At 36.7% G+C, this 17,576-nt stretch overlaps 1 protein-coding gene across 1 annotated transcript in view; it reads left to right on the top strand.

The window, feature by feature from the left end:
* GYS2 (glycogen synthase 2) overlaps positions 1–17,576 on the top strand; it is a 61,146-nt gene that overhangs the window by 26,493 nt on the left and 17,077 nt on the right. Inside the window, exons 5-11 of the mRNA XM_032159794.2 lie at positions 758–902; positions 7,198–7,315; positions 7,499–7,619; positions 10,339–10,445; positions 11,101–11,160; positions 11,643–11,721; positions 12,501–12,614. Coding sequence (XP_032015685.1) covers positions 758–902; positions 7,198–7,315; positions 7,499–7,619; positions 10,339–10,445; positions 11,101–11,160; positions 11,643–11,721; positions 12,501–12,614 — 744 coding nt within the window. The remainder of the gene's footprint in view (positions 1–757; positions 903–7,197; positions 7,316–7,498; positions 7,620–10,338; positions 10,446–11,100; positions 11,161–11,642; positions 11,722–12,500; positions 12,615–17,576) is intronic.

The raw sequence follows: 17,576 nt of genomic DNA, 5'->3' as shown, positions 1-17,576 counted from the left end.
GAAAAGCACCCTACTTACATAATGTCAGAAACGTTACATATTCTTTTTGTCTTAGACACTGCTAGTTTCATATGCAGCTGTGTGAGACACTACATTCAGTAACTAAGTGAAATGGCAAAAGCCCACACTGTTGCCAGTTACTTAAGTGATTGCTGGGAATTTGACTTTTTTTAAGTTAAACTACCCAGAAGTATAGACAATTGCATAATCTAGCACAATATCTAACTAGAGTAATTATACACTCTTTGCAATTATAAAGGGGAAGTTCTATAACCAAGGAAAAGCATTTGTCTTTCTCTTTTTCAGGTTCCCTTTCAGTGAATTAAGCATTATAATAATTATTCTTATTTTCAATGTCAACTTTAATGTCAATTTTGTTTCATTGTTTATGGGAAAATATATAAAAGACTTTGGAGAAAGGCATTAGCTCAGTATTCCAAGATGTAGATAAGTAAAAGTGTAATTAAAACGTCAAAAATTCAAGAATTCTGTGTGATTACAGCAAGGTAGAAACATCATTTACTTAGGGAATTAAACAGCAGTTTAGAAGGAGAAATGGAGTAAACAATGTCTTTTAAAGCGTAAGTCCTTATGTATATTGTAGTAATGGGTTTAATTCAAGTTTTTATTACTTTTTTGTGGTCATAAAATTTTACACAGCCTTGAGGTAAGCCAATTGGTGAAATGTGTGATTTTGTTTAGCTTGTGTAGAAGGGCCAGTGTTAGCAAATGTGTGTTTTATTTTTGTTTCTAACAGTTTAACATTGACAAAGAGGCTGGGGAAAGGCAGATTTACCACCGGTACTGCATGGAGCGAGCTTCCGTTCATTGCGCTCACGTGTTCACCACGGTTTCTGAAATAACAGCAATAGAGGCTGAACATATGCTGAAGAGAAAGCCTGGTAATTATTATCCCTGGATCACCTATCTTTCAGTTCCAAATGATGTTAGACTATGAGGATTTTGTTTTCCATTATGAAGCAGTAGTTTGAGGAAAAATTGCATTCGGTTACCACGCATCTCTTTTTATGTATTTTAATTTTCAATTTCAGTAGGTTTGCAGGGAAACCAACTCAAAGCTATATCTGGAACATGGCTAAGTGTTCAATCTGTGCTTGTTGAATAAACGAGCTATGCTTGAAATAACCTCAGTATGACCTGGGTTGTCATAATGAGTTGGTATGTGTAAGGAAGTTCGGTTGACTCTTGTCTTTTAAGAAAATGAAAGCCAAGAAAATAGAAATTTGTGTGAGACTATCCCAGTCTTACATCTTGTAACATTGCCTCATTGGTGCTGTGTTGGTAGAAACGTTTTATTTTCCCTATCCCCAGATTCCTTGCAAATTTTCCTAGGAACTATCTACAGACCCAACCAGTGCTTGCAATGTGAAGAACTCATGCTCATAAGACATGGCCCTGTCACCCGGCCACAGCCGATTGGCCCAAAGGAAGACATCTGACATAAGCTGGGCCAATCAGAATGCTCCTATTCAAACGAGTCTCTGAATGCACTGTCATATAATGGAACACTACCAATAGCTTTGAGCTATTTTTTTATTCTGTTTTTTTTTATTCATTTTTCTATTCTGTTGCACCGGATGCAAAGAAGATTAAACTACACTGAATTGTTACAAGAAGCAAAAACAGACTGAGAGAGAGAACTCGAGGTTCTCCACAGTGATTTTGACCACTTTTTTTTTTTTTTTTTTTTTTGAGATGGAGTCTTGCTCTGTCAGGCTGGAGTACAGTGGCCCGATCTCGGCTCACTGCAACCTCCGCCTCCCGGGTTCAAGCAATTCTCTGCCTCAGCCTCCCGAATAGCTGGGATTACAGGCACCTGCCACCACGCCCAGCTAATTTTTGTATTTTTAGTAGAGATGGGGTTTCACTATCTTGGCCAGGCTGGTCTTGAACTCCTGACCTCGTGATCCACCCACCTTGGCCTCCCAAAGTGCTGGGATTTCAGGTGTAAGCTACCGCGGCCAGCCAATTTTGACCACTTTAAAAAATCATTCCTAAGGCTCAGCTACATATTTGTCATGAGACACTCCGGCATCCTATTAATAAATAATTCCTTGTTATTATACTTAAGCCAGCATTAGTAGGTTTATATTCCTTGCAACGAAATCATCCTAATTAATATATCCTCCTTGCTTAATTCCTGTGGTCTTGTCTCTAGTTGTCCTTCTTTCAGATGGCAGAATGTGTAGAAGAGGTATTTCAAGGTGCCACATTAAAAAAAAAAAAAAAAAAGGACAAGAACCCAACTAATTTGAATAGTGACAGCATTAAGAACTTATAGTAGCCTTTTTTTTTTTCCAAGGATTCTTTTGGGTTCACTTGGATTCTCACTCTCATTCTTCTTTTGGGAGTTTATTCCATCAATATGCTCATTTCTCTCTTGGATCTTCCTTTTTCTTGTCTACAGTATCTTTCTCTGAGCTAACAAAAATGCTTTCTTTGTTTTTGCCTATTCTAAAATGAAAATTTCTCTTGAGGTTGCTACCCTGCCAAATATCATACCATCTCCTCCTTTCTCCTGCTGCCAAATATCTTATAAGAGTAAACCATAATTGCTAGGTTCACTTACTCATTAGCCCCTGGGACTCTGGCTTCCAACCTCCCACTCTGGCCTAAAATTGCATTTCCAAAAATCATCAAATTCAGGGTCATCTAATGTTTTTTATTTTTCTTTATATTCTCTAGCATTTAAAGGCGGTGAACATCTGTTTCCATTAGTTTTCATTACACTGCACATTCTACTTTCTTTCCAGTATAATCTTTTCTGGTGCCTCTAATCATTTTTCTACTTTCTTTTACTTTCCAAAGTGGACATTCTCCAAGATTCTATTCTAGGTCCTGCTTTCTCTATATACTATTTTCTTAAATTTTTGTTTTCTTAAGAATATAGCTACAGAGTAGTGGTCAAAGCATGCGCTTTTTGCCTAACTGCCTGTATTCAGTACCAAAAATGATTTTATGTTGAGTATACGTTACTAGCTGTGTGACATTATAAAAGTTACTTAAGCTCTCTGTGTCTTATCTGCATAATGTGGATAATCCTTTCTCTTATCTAGAATCATTGCAATGATTCAAACAGTTAACATATGGAAAAAACTCAGCTCAGTGCCTGGTACATTGTAAAGATTTAGAAAATATCAATTATTATTTTGTGTGGATCACTGTCTAGATTTTCCCCAAGTTCTCATTTATTACTGAGTGCCCACAAGCTAGCTTTCTCTGGAAGTTCTACCAGAAACTATAAACACTGCATTCTGGGTTTCTTCAGACTTGCGGTAGAATCATGTGCTGGCTCTGATGGAAATTGTGAAATCTCTGAACATTTTGTGGCTCAAGAAGGTCAATGGACTTTTAGTAGATCATTAAACATATAAACCTTCCCAAGAGCATTCTGAAAAAAAAAAAAATAAGGATCGCATGGTTTAACTATGACTTTGTATTCCTTGATTTTTCTTGAAGTCTTCCCCGATTAAAAGTTTAACTACAGCCATTACTTTTAATGCTGAAGGCGAAACTACAGAGCAAGAGGCAAATTGGCTGGGTCAAAAACATGCATGGGACCAGATATTTTTCAAAATATCACTGTATAATAATTGTCAAAAGCCTATATTTATTACTATATCGTTATGCTTTTGCCATAAATTTGACTCAAAATAATTTGAGATGTTGAAAAGGTGATATTTTCTTAAAAATATTGGAGAGAAGGCAGTATGATAAATTTACTAATTACAGATACAAAACTGAATACAACATATGCCTTAAATATCCTATGTTGCTTTCAAAAATTTGTCATTTTCCCTTTAATATAGTCATTAATAGTGTTGCAATTATTGATTTTTGAGCCCATGCTAATACCTTATTATGAACTCTAGCTAATACCATCCTTTAGTCAACGTTTTTCCTTTGTGTTGGCATTGCCTAACATCAGAAAGGTGGGTAACATTGACATTGTCTTCTACTTGGGAACAATAGCAAGAAATTAGTGACCAGTGTTGCTTCCAGGGAAAGGAAAAAATTATGGAACAGAAGTGAAAATGAGATTTTTCAAGGTCAATATTTTGATTTTTTAAAAATTTAAATGATATGAGCATATAACTTATATACACTAATTTATTATGTAATAATTCATGTACTTATATGAACTAATTAAATTAAATTAACTAATCAAATTAATTTAACTAATTTAACATAATTTCCTAGTTATTTTACTCCATTTTACATATATGTTACTGCACCATTATATACAAACGACCTAAAACCCGTAACCTATATAATGGTGCAGTAACATCCATATATCTATATATCTATATATATACATATTTCATGGATGGAAATACTATAACGGTGTTACTGCACTTTTCTTCCCAACTCTGCATTTACATTGGTAGCTTGAAATCAGTCATGATGGGAATATTTACACCTTGGAGAAAGGCAAATACTAAAATTATCTCTCTCTTTCTCTTTTTCTCTCTTTTTCCTGGAGTACTCTTCATTAAATTTTACCAGCATATGACTGCACATAGGCCTGTGCATGTGAGATTATTCTGTTATAAATATGGATATTAGAAGACCTCACTGGCCTAACTCTTTAGGCTAATAAACAGACAATTTCAGGACACAGATCTTTTTTTTTTTTTAATTGTTTGTGAAACAATTTAGAAAATTGCTGAGGATTACAATCCATAATAAGCTGGTATCCACATACATTCTTGCCTTCTATAGCTTTTTGTATGGTACAGTTGTATGACACCACTGCATCAAAAGGGTGGAAACTCCTGAGCCAGGCTGCTTTGGTTCTAAATCCAGCCTGTTACTTTGTGCTTACTTGACATTGGGCAAATGACTTAATATTCTGCAGGCCAGTTTCTTCATTTGTAAAATGGGGACAGTGAAAACAATTTACCTCATAGGGATTTTTTTTTTTTTTTGAGTGGCAACATTGTATTTAAATCAGTATTGGTCACATTGATCAAGATGCCACACATCAAAAATTATATCCTTTATGTGATACACAGGTTTACATAAGATGACTTGGCAGCATCGATATGCAGTTTGGTGAAAACATTCATTATATTTCTGTATATTATATAATCATGAGAAGAAAAATAAACTTACAAATATATCTTGAAATACATCGGCTGGGCACGGCGGTTGATGCCTGTAGTCCCAGCACTCTGAGAGGCCGAGGCAGGCAGATCAGTGGCGTGATCTCGGCTCACTGCAGCCTTGACCTCCTGGGCTCAAGTGATCCTCCCACCTTAGCTCCTGAGTAGCTGGAACTACAGGTGTGCTCCACCTACCAATGGTGCCCAGCTTTTTGTTTGTTTGTCTTGATGAGGTCTTGCTATGCTGCCAGGGCTGGTCTCAAAATGCTGGACTCAAGCAATCCCAAACACCTTGGCCTCCCAAAGAACTGGGATTACAGGCATAAGCAACCACACCTGGCCTGGATTAAAATTTTAAAAGTCTTAATCAGGAATTGCATTTATCCCATTTCAAGTATGAAAACTGACTTTTAGAAAGTTATGTTTATGGGCTGGGCATGGTGGCTAATGCCTGTAATCCCAGCACTTTGGGAGGCTGAGGTTGGTGGATTGCTTGAGCTCAGGAGTTTGAGACCAGCCTGGGTAGCATGGCAGGACCTCATCTCTACAAATAATACAAAACTTAGCCACATGTAGTGGCATGTGCCTGTAGTCCCAGCTACTTGGGAGGCTGAGGTGAGAGGATGGCTCATAGGGATTTTTAAAAATTATTATATATGAAATATAATAGGGCCTGGCACAAAGTGAGCCCTACGTAATTGCTGCAGAAAGATAAATACATTTTAAGATGTAATTGTCATACTATACGAATCACATTATATAGTTCGTTTAGGAATTATTCACATGAAAGCTTTCACTGGAAACCTTGGCTACTTAAAATTGATTCTACTGTGGCCATGTATAGAAAAGAGTGTAACAAATGTCAGATTACTTAATAAAAACTCATAAAAATCAGTAAGTTTTTATTTTCCACAAAAAATGACCAAAAAGCCTGGATTGATTTTGTGGAACCATATGAAGAAAATAGCCAGTTAATTGTAAAAGATTCTTTCTTTCTTTTTTTTCTTTTGAGATGGAGTCTCACTCTGTCACCCAGGCTGAAGTGCAGTGGCGTGATTTCAGCTCACTGCAAACTCCACCTCCTGGGTTGAAGCAATTCTCCTGCCTCAGCCTCCCCAGTAGCTGGGACTACAGACGCACACCACCATGCCTGACTAATTTTTGTATTTTTAGTAGAGATGAGGTTTCACCATGATGGCCAGGCTGGAAAAGATTCTTAAAATTACAAAAATCTTCATAGCCCTGTGCTACATTTTTTTTTTAACATAGCTTCTTTTTTCTTGTTTTTGCTTTGTGCTACTAAATCTGATAACCCATGTATTCAACTCAGTAGGTGGTCCCTCTCTTTCTTGTCACAGACCAATGTTTGGAAAACCAAGAATGTCTCCCTGCCTGAGCAACAAAATCTCCTGGGAAGAATGAATCAGTTGTGTTAGAAATAAGAAATGGAAATAATAATAGAAATTAGAAGTAAGAGGCTGCCTTTTCCAATTTTCCAAATGCACAAAAGGTGTCCCATACACTTGTGGAAAACAAGATGGCAGGAGGTAGTTTAGTGCGGGGTTAAGGAAACAGTATGTGGGGTCAGACTGCATGGATTCTGCTTCGACTTACCAGCCGTGTGTTCTTGAACGGGGTCTTTAAACAACTCTGTGCCTGAGTTTCCACCTCTGAAAATGCAGATAAGAGCTCTCACTCCCGTGGTTTGTTGAAGAGATTGAGTTATACTCTAAGCCTTTAGAGCAACACCTGGTGCACATTAAATAATCAATAAATGAGTACTATAATAACCATTATTATTGTTATTGATTAACTTGTTCATTGTACCAGTCCCTCATTGTTATTTTGGTCAGGCATTTCTGATTTCCTATTTCAATCAATAGACCAAATTTGTTGTGAATTTTTATGAATTTTTTATGAACTGGAAGTTTTATGAATTTTAAATTTTATGGTAGTCAGAAAGTAGAATGTTAATAAACATCTAACTTTATAGTTTTAAAGATACTTTTTTCTACAATGGTATTCTCTTTGAAAAGAGAATTTTCATAATAATTTTGTTTTGCTTTTCTAGATGTAGTTACTCCAAATGGCTTGAATGTTAAGAAATTTTCAGCAGTGCATGAGTTTCAAAATCTACATGCCATGTACAAGGCCAGAATCCAAGATTTTGTTCGAGGTCATTTCTATGGGTATGATTTTCTTTATTAAAAAAAAAAGAAGCATCAAATATGAGGGATCTTTGGTAGAGAGAAAACAGAATTGTAATAGTAAATGTTTATCTTTCCCAGCCCCCTTTGTACATTAACAGAATTTATGTGTACATTTTGTTACTGTTGCTGTATTTCATTTGAAACGGTTTTGTTTTGTTTTAGTCATCTCGACTTTGATCTTGAAAAGACTTTGTTCCTTTTCATTGCTGGGAGGTACGAGTTTTCAAACAAAGGAGCTGACATCTTCCTAGAATCCTTATCTAGGCTAAATTTCCTGCTGAGGGTAAGAAAGCTCTAGGACATGATATAACTCTCTTGTAGGGAGAACTTTCTTCTGTGGGAAGTGAAGAATTTTTTTGCTTCTTAAATAGTTTTCAAGAGAATAAACGATAATTGTATTCTAAAAATGGCTTCAGCCTTTCAATTTACATATTGGAGTTACCACATTGTTGACTTGTGTGTATTTGTCTATAATGTCATCTTGTTTTTTTTTTTTGGAGAATCTTAAGCTTATCCCATTATATATCTCATTAAGCTTATGCCATTCTCCCTTCTATGTTTTAATAAGTCATTATAACATCCCTTTTCCCTCACATGAGTTTGTAATCAATTGAAAAATAAATATAGAGAAATCAAGTAAATGGAGAGCAAAATAGCAATTTTCAAAAAATCAGTGAAGACTATAATGGAAGATGTGGCTTATGCACATGACAATACGCATCCTAATACTGAACCTTGTTATTACTGTTAGCCATTTAATCATAGGGAGCTCTGACCATCACTGTCCTCTCCCAACTGAAGCAGGCCTTCAGAGTAGCATGTGCCACATAGCTTGCAGCCAAACCGGACAGCACTAACTCTCTATAGAACAGGGCAGACACATACACACTCTGTTCACTCACCTTCCCAGCCACACCACCTCCCTGCGACTGAGAGTCTTAAACTCTTTTTTTTTTTTTTTTGAGACGGAGTCTTGCTCTGTCGCCCAGGCTGGAGTGCAGTGGCGCAGTCTCGGCTCACTGCAAGCTCCGCCTCCCGGGTTCACGCCATTCTCCTGCCTCAGCCTCTCCGAGTAGCTGGGACTACAGGCGCCCGCCACTACGCCCGGCTAATTTTTTTGTATTTTTAGTAGAGACGGGGTTTCACCGTGGTCTCGATCTCCTGACCTCGTGATCCGCCCGCCTCGGCCTCCCAAAGTGCTGGGATTACAAGCGTGAGCCACCGCGCCCGGCGAGTCTTAAACTCTTGAACTAGTGGATGTCACACCACATGAAAGCATGAAGGAGGAAAAAGAAGGTTCTTACTCCCAACAATGTGAAATCATTTTTTTACTCAGGAAGGTGGGATACAAAGTGGGTTCTCAACTAACTGAGCAATACAATATGCATAAATAGAAGCAGCTATAAAAAAAGATACCATGTCATAGCTATTGATGGGAGCTATTGGTTTATATTCCAATCCCATCACATAAAAATATAGAATAAGTAATAGGAAAATATTCACAGGAGAAGAGTGTAGAATTTCAATCTTAATGAGATAATAAGAAAATCTAAACTTTCCTGAGTTCTGTACTACCCTCCAGTTAAATTTTTATTTCTTGGACATAAATTTTTTGCTTTAGAGCAGACATTATACCAAATATGCTAAAAAAATTTACTAAAGCCACATTAATAAGCAAGCGATTCATTAATAAAATCCAACTATGCAAAACAGAACTGAAGACTAAAAAGATTATTCTTAAATAATCTTACTTCATATTTCCTAGTATATATTCATTCAACAAGCTTTATAATGGACTCACAACTATATCACATATACAGTCATTAGGGACATTATTAATAAATGCATTTATATAGTTATTAAATATTCACTTTATTTATAGATATGAAGAAAAGACGATTACTATTATACTAGACATAAAAGATAACTGTGATACCTGGAGAAGTTAAAAGAAGGAATTTTCTTTCCACATAGTACATTTATTCTTTGATAGCACATTGGCTGTTCCTAGGGTGAGTTTCCTATTGTATGCCTTCAGTAGCTTTCCTTAATAAAATGTCAGGCCCCGGAGGGCCGAGGCTGCGTACTAGATGGTAAAGTGCCCCACACTCTGGAGCTAGTCAGTCATTTCCAGAACACATAAACCTTCATAGAGGTTCATGATTTTAATTGAGTTTATGCTTTCATTCTTATAGCTTCTTAACAAGTCATTTCCTTTTGAGAGATGCCAAGCCAGCAGTTTAAATGTCAGCATTGGCACTAACCTGTTATAGGAACTCAGATAAAATATTTAACCTCTCATTCCTTTATTTTGACATTAATAAAATGAGGAGAGAAATGCCTATTATACATGATTATTAGTAGTATATTTAAAGCACCCAGCACAGTGTCTGCTATCCCAAAAGTGCTCTTCATGTACTTGTTTCTTTGCTTTAAGGCTAAAAACCAAAATATAACATCATCAGAATCAAGACATTTAGCAGAAAAGTATAAATACTCTATCTGTCATCAGTCAACATGAATAAGCAAAAAAATTGAAATATTATTTTAGCTTTTACCAAAGCTTAAATCTTCATTAAACTTCCAATCTGAAATTTTAAAGAACTAATTTTGGTCTTCTAATATTAGCTATCATTCATGCTATTTTTTTAACCACAGAAAAGCACAGTGTCATCAATAGCAATTGTTATGTATTCTAGATGGTCAAAGGCATGAAAATATTTTGTTTGAATTTTCAAACTGTTAATTGACAAATACTGATTGAAAGTCAATTTGTTCATTGACAAGTACTGACTGAAAATTTAAAATTTATTTTGATTTTAATTAAAATTTCTGAAAAAGTCTCAGGAATGTGAATATAATCTCTGTGTGAATCATAAATAACTATACCTTTTATCTACTGATATTTTAAAACTCTACTTTTCAATGTTTAAGTTCCATCTATCATACTTTTTAAAAATCTTTGATAGTTGACTCTGTTGTGTTTTCTAATTCCTCATCAGATGCATAAAAGTGACGTCACAGTGGTGGTGTTTTTCATTATGCCTGCCAAGACAAATAATTTCAACGTGGAAACCCTGAAAGGACAAGCAGTGCGAAAACAGCTCTGGTAATCTCACGTCCTGTGAATGTTCTCAAACAATAAATGTAAAAAGATTTCTTTTCAGTGAATGATATCTCATGTATCGCCTTGAACTTTGTTTTTTCCTTAAGATTATTACAGACAAGTAACACTTGACTCTCTTTTCATCGTGCTACTATTTTAGATTATCGTAATGTTTATAACATTATAGGTGTTACACAAATTTTGGAATGAGCTACCATTGAAGGAACAAGGCCCTGTAGAAATCTTTAAAGATGAGTCAAACATTCTTTAACTTTTTATTGTGAAATTCTAAAAACATGTCAAGTAAAAAGCTTAGTAATATCACCCCCTGTATACTCATAGTTCAGATTCAACAATGATCAACGAATTCCCGTCTTGTTACACCGATACCTCCATCTACTCCCCCTCTCTGCTCTCTAACCTATTCCAATCATCATGAAGCAAAAAAATTTTAAGCTCTTTGTGCTGGCCATGTGTTCTGTTGCCTCAGCTCTGGAGATGTCAACTTAAGCTGAATTGGCAAGTAGTGAAATAATAAAAGAGACTATAAAAAAGATACCTGTAATTTCAAAGAATGTCAACAAAACAACAGCATTATCATGACAAAGATTAAACATTGTCGTACTGTTTAAATGATAAATCTTTCTGTTTCAAACAGGGATGTTGCGCATTCTGTGAAGGAAAAGTTTGGCAAAAAACTCTATGATGCATTATTAAGGTAGGTGCTTGAAATGCTTTGTACTTCAATCACTTAAGGCTTCACTATTCAAACTTAACAATTTAGACATCATAACTTATTAATGTTGTTCCAAATATAAAGGAATTAGTAACCTTTGAAAATGTGTTATGTCATGTGAACAGTGTTTTACCCTTCATTTGACAAAACTTGTAAACAGCTGTACAAATAAGAACACATTTATATGCAGGCAAGTTCTAATTCAATGATGAACTCATTAAGGCTTGATATGTCAATGTGAAGCTGAGGGAGACTTCATGAGATTTTAATTCAAAATATATATTGACAATGTGTATTAAATATGTACTTAAATATTAAGTCTATATGAATACATTTACTTAATAGAATAATCAACATTATTTATTAAAATACATGAAATATATAATATATAATCTGATGTTTAGGAATCACTGAATTAGTGCCAGCTGTTTTTATTTTTGTTATTAACATTTTTTTCCCTGCAGAGGAGAAATTCCTGACATGAACAATATTTTAGATCGAGATGATCTAACAATTATGAAAAGAGCCATCTTTTCAACTCAGGTAATAAGGAAAAAAGCACCCACCATGTCCCATAGTTATTAAATTCTATCTAATCAGTATTTTAATTTATTGGAATGTGCTAATTTGGAACATTTTTAGACCTGAGGCTAGAAAAGACGTTCTTACATAGTCACTTAAATGATTACTTTGGACATTTTTTCATTAGTGGTTTTAAGGGCTCCTTTAAAAAATCTCATGAAACTTGTCTTTCCACTTGCTTACAAAATTATTTTTGAATCAATATATTCAATGTAAAAATTGTGTATAGTTTAGTAACTACAAAAACGTCCTAAATATTTCCAAAACATAGAATTTGAGTCACATTAGAGAAAAGAATATTTCTTAGTCGAGTGGAATTATTACAAAAGAGACAAAACAAATGTGTTAGGCTTGCATCAAAATGTTTGTTATAATAGGGAAGAATCAGGTACTGGAGGGCAGCCTTGCTAAAAGAAATCAGTAAAGTTCATCTTAAGTCAAGACTTCAGGACACCTTTATATTCCAAATAAGTCCCGGAAGCAATCAAGAAGTCCAGGTCTCTCATATAGCAGCTGCAGGCGGAAAACAAAAGCTTCATGTGTTCATAGTATGCGAAGGAGATTCTTCAACCCATATCTTCCTTTGAAACACACACAAGACTTAGTCATCATCATTAGTGCCGTCTCAAAAGACTGAAGGTGTTTGAAGGTTGGATGAAATGTCAATGACCTATTGTTGAAATTAGTCACCCTTATTAATTCTTTCCGCAACTGACATTTCCTTCCCTCTCATACTTCAGCGACAGTCGTTGCCCCCAGTGACCACGCACAACATGATTGATGACTCCACCGACCCCATCCTCAGCACCATTAGACGGATTGGACTTTTCAACAACCGCACAGATAGAGTCAAGGTAGAACTAATTGTTCATGTGGGGAACTTCAAACTTACATAAAATATATTTCCTGAGAATTTATTAGCTTTCCTTAGTTGTTTTTACATCTACAAGAAATATTTTAAGTATTTCAAAGGAAAATTGGTTCAGTTTCTTGTCTTGGATAACTAAAGTATAATGAATATTTTAGTATAATTCTTGAAAATTGAAGCATATTCATAGCTTTGAGCTATAATTATAGCATTTATTTCCACTGTACAATACTGCTAATAAGCATAAGGAAATTACTTACTTTTTTGTTTTGGTTTTTTTTTTTTGAGATGGAGTCTCACTCTGTCGCCCAGGCTGGAGTGCAGTGGTGTGATCTCGGCTCACTGCAAGCCCCACCTCCCGGGTTCACGCCATTCTCCTGCCTCAGCCTCCCGAGTAGCTGGGACTACAGGCGCCGGCCACTGCACCCGGCTAATTTTTTGTATTTTTAGTAGAGACGGGGTTTCACCGTGTTAGCCAGGATGGTCTCGATCTCCTGACCTCGTGATCCGCCCGCCTCGGCCTCCTAAAGTGCTGGGATTACAGGCGTGAGCCACCGCGCCCGGCCAGAAATTACTTACTTTTTAATGATACCAATTATTCTAAGAATTATTTGAATGAAGGAATCGTTGATATTAACATGAATAGTGTTTGGTTCTTTCTAATAAAGTTCAACTTAAGAGGATAATATGAGGAACTTCCAGTTTCAGAGAATGTGGCTGATAATGTTTTTATATAATTTTCTATAGAGCAATTCATTCTTTTGACTTGAGTTTCTACAGTGACTAGGAACAATGTTACTTGCTGAGGGCATTTATATGAATAAGAGCTGGTTTCTGCCACTGTGGAGCTTAAACTATATGATGTTTACTGAGGGCATGCTGTATTCCAGGCATGGTTTTGGATATAGAAGACAAAGATGAACATGCAAACAGATAATTGCTTACCTCTACTAAGCTCCGTCCGCTAGTGTTTAAGATCAAATGGGCACAACAGATCCTTTCAAATGATCCCATTTTCACTTCTTTCTTTCATTTTTAGCAGATGACCTAATTGATAATTAAATAAATTATGAACTCCTTCAGTGTCCCCCCCATGCTGGCCTCACATATAGATTTTGACCTATCCTTGCATTTTTTTCCTTCAGGTTCTTACAACTATCCTAAGATTTCAATCCCCACATCCTTAGGAACTTGCCTTGTCTTTTTTCCTTCTGTTGTATCGTACATTTCATTCTTATCACTAGCTTCTTCTCTTGCTATCTACAAATATTCCTTAAATTTCTCCACGTTAAAAAAATCAAACAAATAAATTTGGCCTTCACCCTCTTTCCCTTTGATGTTTTTACAAAACCATGGGAGAGATGGTTGCATGTAGAAAAGGTCATCCTTAGTGACTGATGGATACTGGGAATAAGAAAGAGGGAAAATTCAAGAATAATAGCCTCTTGGCTTTAGTATTTAACCAATGCTTCCTAAAAATCAAAACAAGTCTTTCGCCGAAACTGGTTTGAGGGTCATGTCATGAACTGAGTTCGGTTTCTGATGAATTGAGTTTGAGGTACATGTGAGATATAGAACTTGAGATGTTTAATGGGCACTGAGAAAACATAGGCCTGGAGCTTATGAGGGCAACCTTGAAGGAGAGATATTGGTGCATGGGCAGCAGTGGACATCAAGGAATGATAACCCTGACACACTCAAAACCAGGTTGAGGGCTGGGTGCGGTGCTTCACACCTATAATTCCAGCCCTTTGGGAGGTTGAGGTAGGTGGATTGCTTGAGCCCAGGAGTTCAAGACCAGCCTGGGCAACATGGTGAAACCCTGTCTCTACAAAAAATACGAAGAAATTAGCCAGGTGTGGTGGCACATGCCTGCAATACCAGCTACTAGGGAGGCATAAGTGAGAGGATTGCTTGGGCCCTGGAGGTAGAGGCTGCGATTGTGCCACTGCCCTCCAGCATGGGTGACAGAGTGAGACTCTGTCTCAAAAAAACACAAAAACAAAAATAAAAAAGACTAGGTTGAATGAGTAGAGAAATATGTCAATCCAAGGAAACTTCAAGATTTAAGAGAAGATTAGAGGAAGAAAAGTCAGGGAAAGAAAGAGCAGAAAATAAAAAGAAAAATATTTCAGAAACTGAGGTAGGAGAAATTTTCTTACTGGTAGGAAGACCTCATGATACAGTATTAAATAACATAAGCAGTTTGTAAAATGTTCCATGCTGTGGAACACTTATATCAAACATATCCATATGCACATATATGGCCCTAGGCCATGGAATTGTTACTGAGATGCCAGGTTTTTGATCTGGGTCCCCTTGCTCATGGAGCAGAAAGCCAGTTACTGAGAAAATGAGTATTGCCAGGGAAGAAGGCTTTTTTGGGTGCCGCCGCCTAGGAGAATGAGAGATCAGCCTCATACTCATCTCCCCATCTGACTAAAATTGGGAGGGTTATATAAGCTGGGAAGGAATGTAAAACAGGAATTAGGAAAGGATAAAGAAGCAATCATGAGGAATGAGGGGTCTGGCATCTCATTGTCTGGATGTGGTGATCTGGTGAGTTTCAGTCCCTTACCTGAGGATCAGTTTCCTGAGGGAGGAACTCAGATGAGACAAATGTAAATTTCAAGTTTTAAGATCAGAAGTGTCAGTTTCTATGTTTATTTAAACACCCGTGAGTATTATTTCTATAGGACAATGGGGCCACTTTCATTATAGGTGGTTTTTATTTTCTCATTTGTGTTTCTGTATTTCTGAAGTATCTACACCTAGCACACCTCCTATAATAAGTGAGCTACATCCCTGGGAATGCAGGAATGTATCCATCAAGGTGAAAATAATACTAAGGGATAGAAATAATTTCTAAGAGACAGAAAAATCTATCCCTTAGATTTTTTAGTATTATTATATCCACAGAGACTTATACTTCATTGCAGAGTATGTCAGTGATAACTAGGCCTCATTCTCATATAGTTTAACCTAAGCTGGTCTTTCTCTCTCTCTCTGTCTCCTGGAAAGGAAATAGTAAAGGCAGGGAAAGTTTATTTCCCTGTAGACTTCTGTTTTTCTCAGAACATTTTGTGTTCCACTTTTATCTAAATCTATAGATCTTTTTCTGAGGATCTGTCTGCTGCCTGGCACATGTTACATACAATACACGCAGATAGAAGGGAGGGATGAGGGAAAGTGGGAAAAGGAGAGATGGGTCATGAGGCTGGCAATAGTTCATGCTTCCCTGGCTCTTGGGAAGACTGAGGCTGGAAGGTTCCTTGAAATTGGAAGCTCTAAATGAAGAATGCCTTGCTGATCTGTGTTTTACATCAGTGAAACTATTTTCCAGGAATGGAAAAGTACCTTATTTCCTAAACATACTTAACACTTTCATACCTCTGTGTCCTTCCTAATGTTATCATCTCTTTCTGAAATACTCTTATCTGTTATTCTAACAATTCTTCTGGGCTCCAACCTAAAAGTGATTATTTCCTTGCTCCTTCCCCTAACACACATTCCTCTACTCCAGACAGGAACGGTTGTTTCCTTATCTACATTCTCGAGACACTTTATATCTACTATAGTTATAGGAGTGATTACAATAAATTGTGTTTTTAAAAATGTTATGTGTCCGTTTTTCTAGAAGAACTCAGTTATTTGAGGCAGCAATCATTCTCATAAGTATTGTCTCTGTTTAGGTTCTCTGAGAAGCAGACGCCAAGGTGAGATTAGATATGCAAAGGACTAATTAGAGGAAAGCCCTGTGAAGGATGGAGGGGTCGAAAGCAAGTACAGGCAGGGAGATGCAGGTCATGCAGGTCAATATACCCATGAGGAGAGAGCAGGAAGGAATGATGATGTAGGAAGAGCCATAGACTGCAGCCCAGATTTAAAAATGCCTCAGTCTGTCTTTCTTCCCTCCCTCCCTCCCTCCCTCCCTTCTTCCCTGCCTCTCTCCCTTCCTTCCTTGCTCACTTCCTTCCTTCCTCACTTCCTTTTTTCCTTTTCTCCCTCCTTCCTTCCTTCCTCCCATTCTTCTTTCCTTCCTAGAAAGGAAAGTCAATGCATTTAATAAAAAAACAAGAATTAATAAAAATTGGCTAATATACAAAAAATATACACACAGCAGCAGCACTTGTGCCTCACACAGGGGAAAAGCAGTGGTCCAAGACCACTCAACATGGCTTTTCAGTTAATGGAAGAGAAAAAGGAATACATACATACACATGTACACAGAAAAATAGGAAAAACAGTTTTCAATAGTGCAATCTACAGCTAACACAAATTCAGACCTATTTTACAGTGCTTCATTTCTTAATACAAATGAAGCGTATTTTATGTGTGTGTGTGTATACACTGGTTTACTGTTAACTTATTTTAAATATATTAGTGTTAATGTTACTACATACCACTTTTTCCTGTATTCAGCAACCTTTCCATTCTGTTTTACCTTTATGTGTACCTCCCACTTACCAAAATAGTTTCAGATTGGCAGACAGACAGGTGTCTGATTCTACGAGCAATTGAATGTGGATTCCTATTAATAGGGATAGGGATTCCCCAAACAAAAATTGCCCATTAAAGACACCTGTTGGGCAGAAATGACTTCACACTGGTACTAGTTTCTGCCAGTCCTATAAGTTAGGAGCAGCTGCTGCAATAGATCCAGAGGGAAGGCAATTGGTGTTGTCAGTCAAGATTCCTGGGGCTAAGATCTCTAGAAGGAAAGCTGAGCTATATTTCCAGGGCTGGCAGATCTATAAAGAAGGCAGCAGACTAAGTCCATGAGGACTGTATTTAAATCCCTGACACTTACCAATTTTGTAAATTCACTTAATCTCTCTGTACCTCAGTCTTCTCATCTGTGAATGGTGATAAAATAACCCCACACTCTTAGAACTGTAAGGATTAAATTAGACATAGGCCAAGCACAGTGGCTCCTGTCTGTAATCCC

The sequence above is a fragment of the Hylobates moloch genome, unplaced genomic scaffold (assembly GCF_009828535.3).
Source record: "Hylobates moloch isolate HMO894 unplaced genomic scaffold, HMol_V3 SCAFFOLD_8, whole genome shotgun sequence".
Taxonomy (NCBI): domain Eukaryota; kingdom Metazoa; phylum Chordata; class Mammalia; order Primates; family Hylobatidae; genus Hylobates; species Hylobates moloch.
Note: the sequence above shows the minus strand (reverse complement) of the source record. Positions and strands in the feature narration are given on the sequence as shown.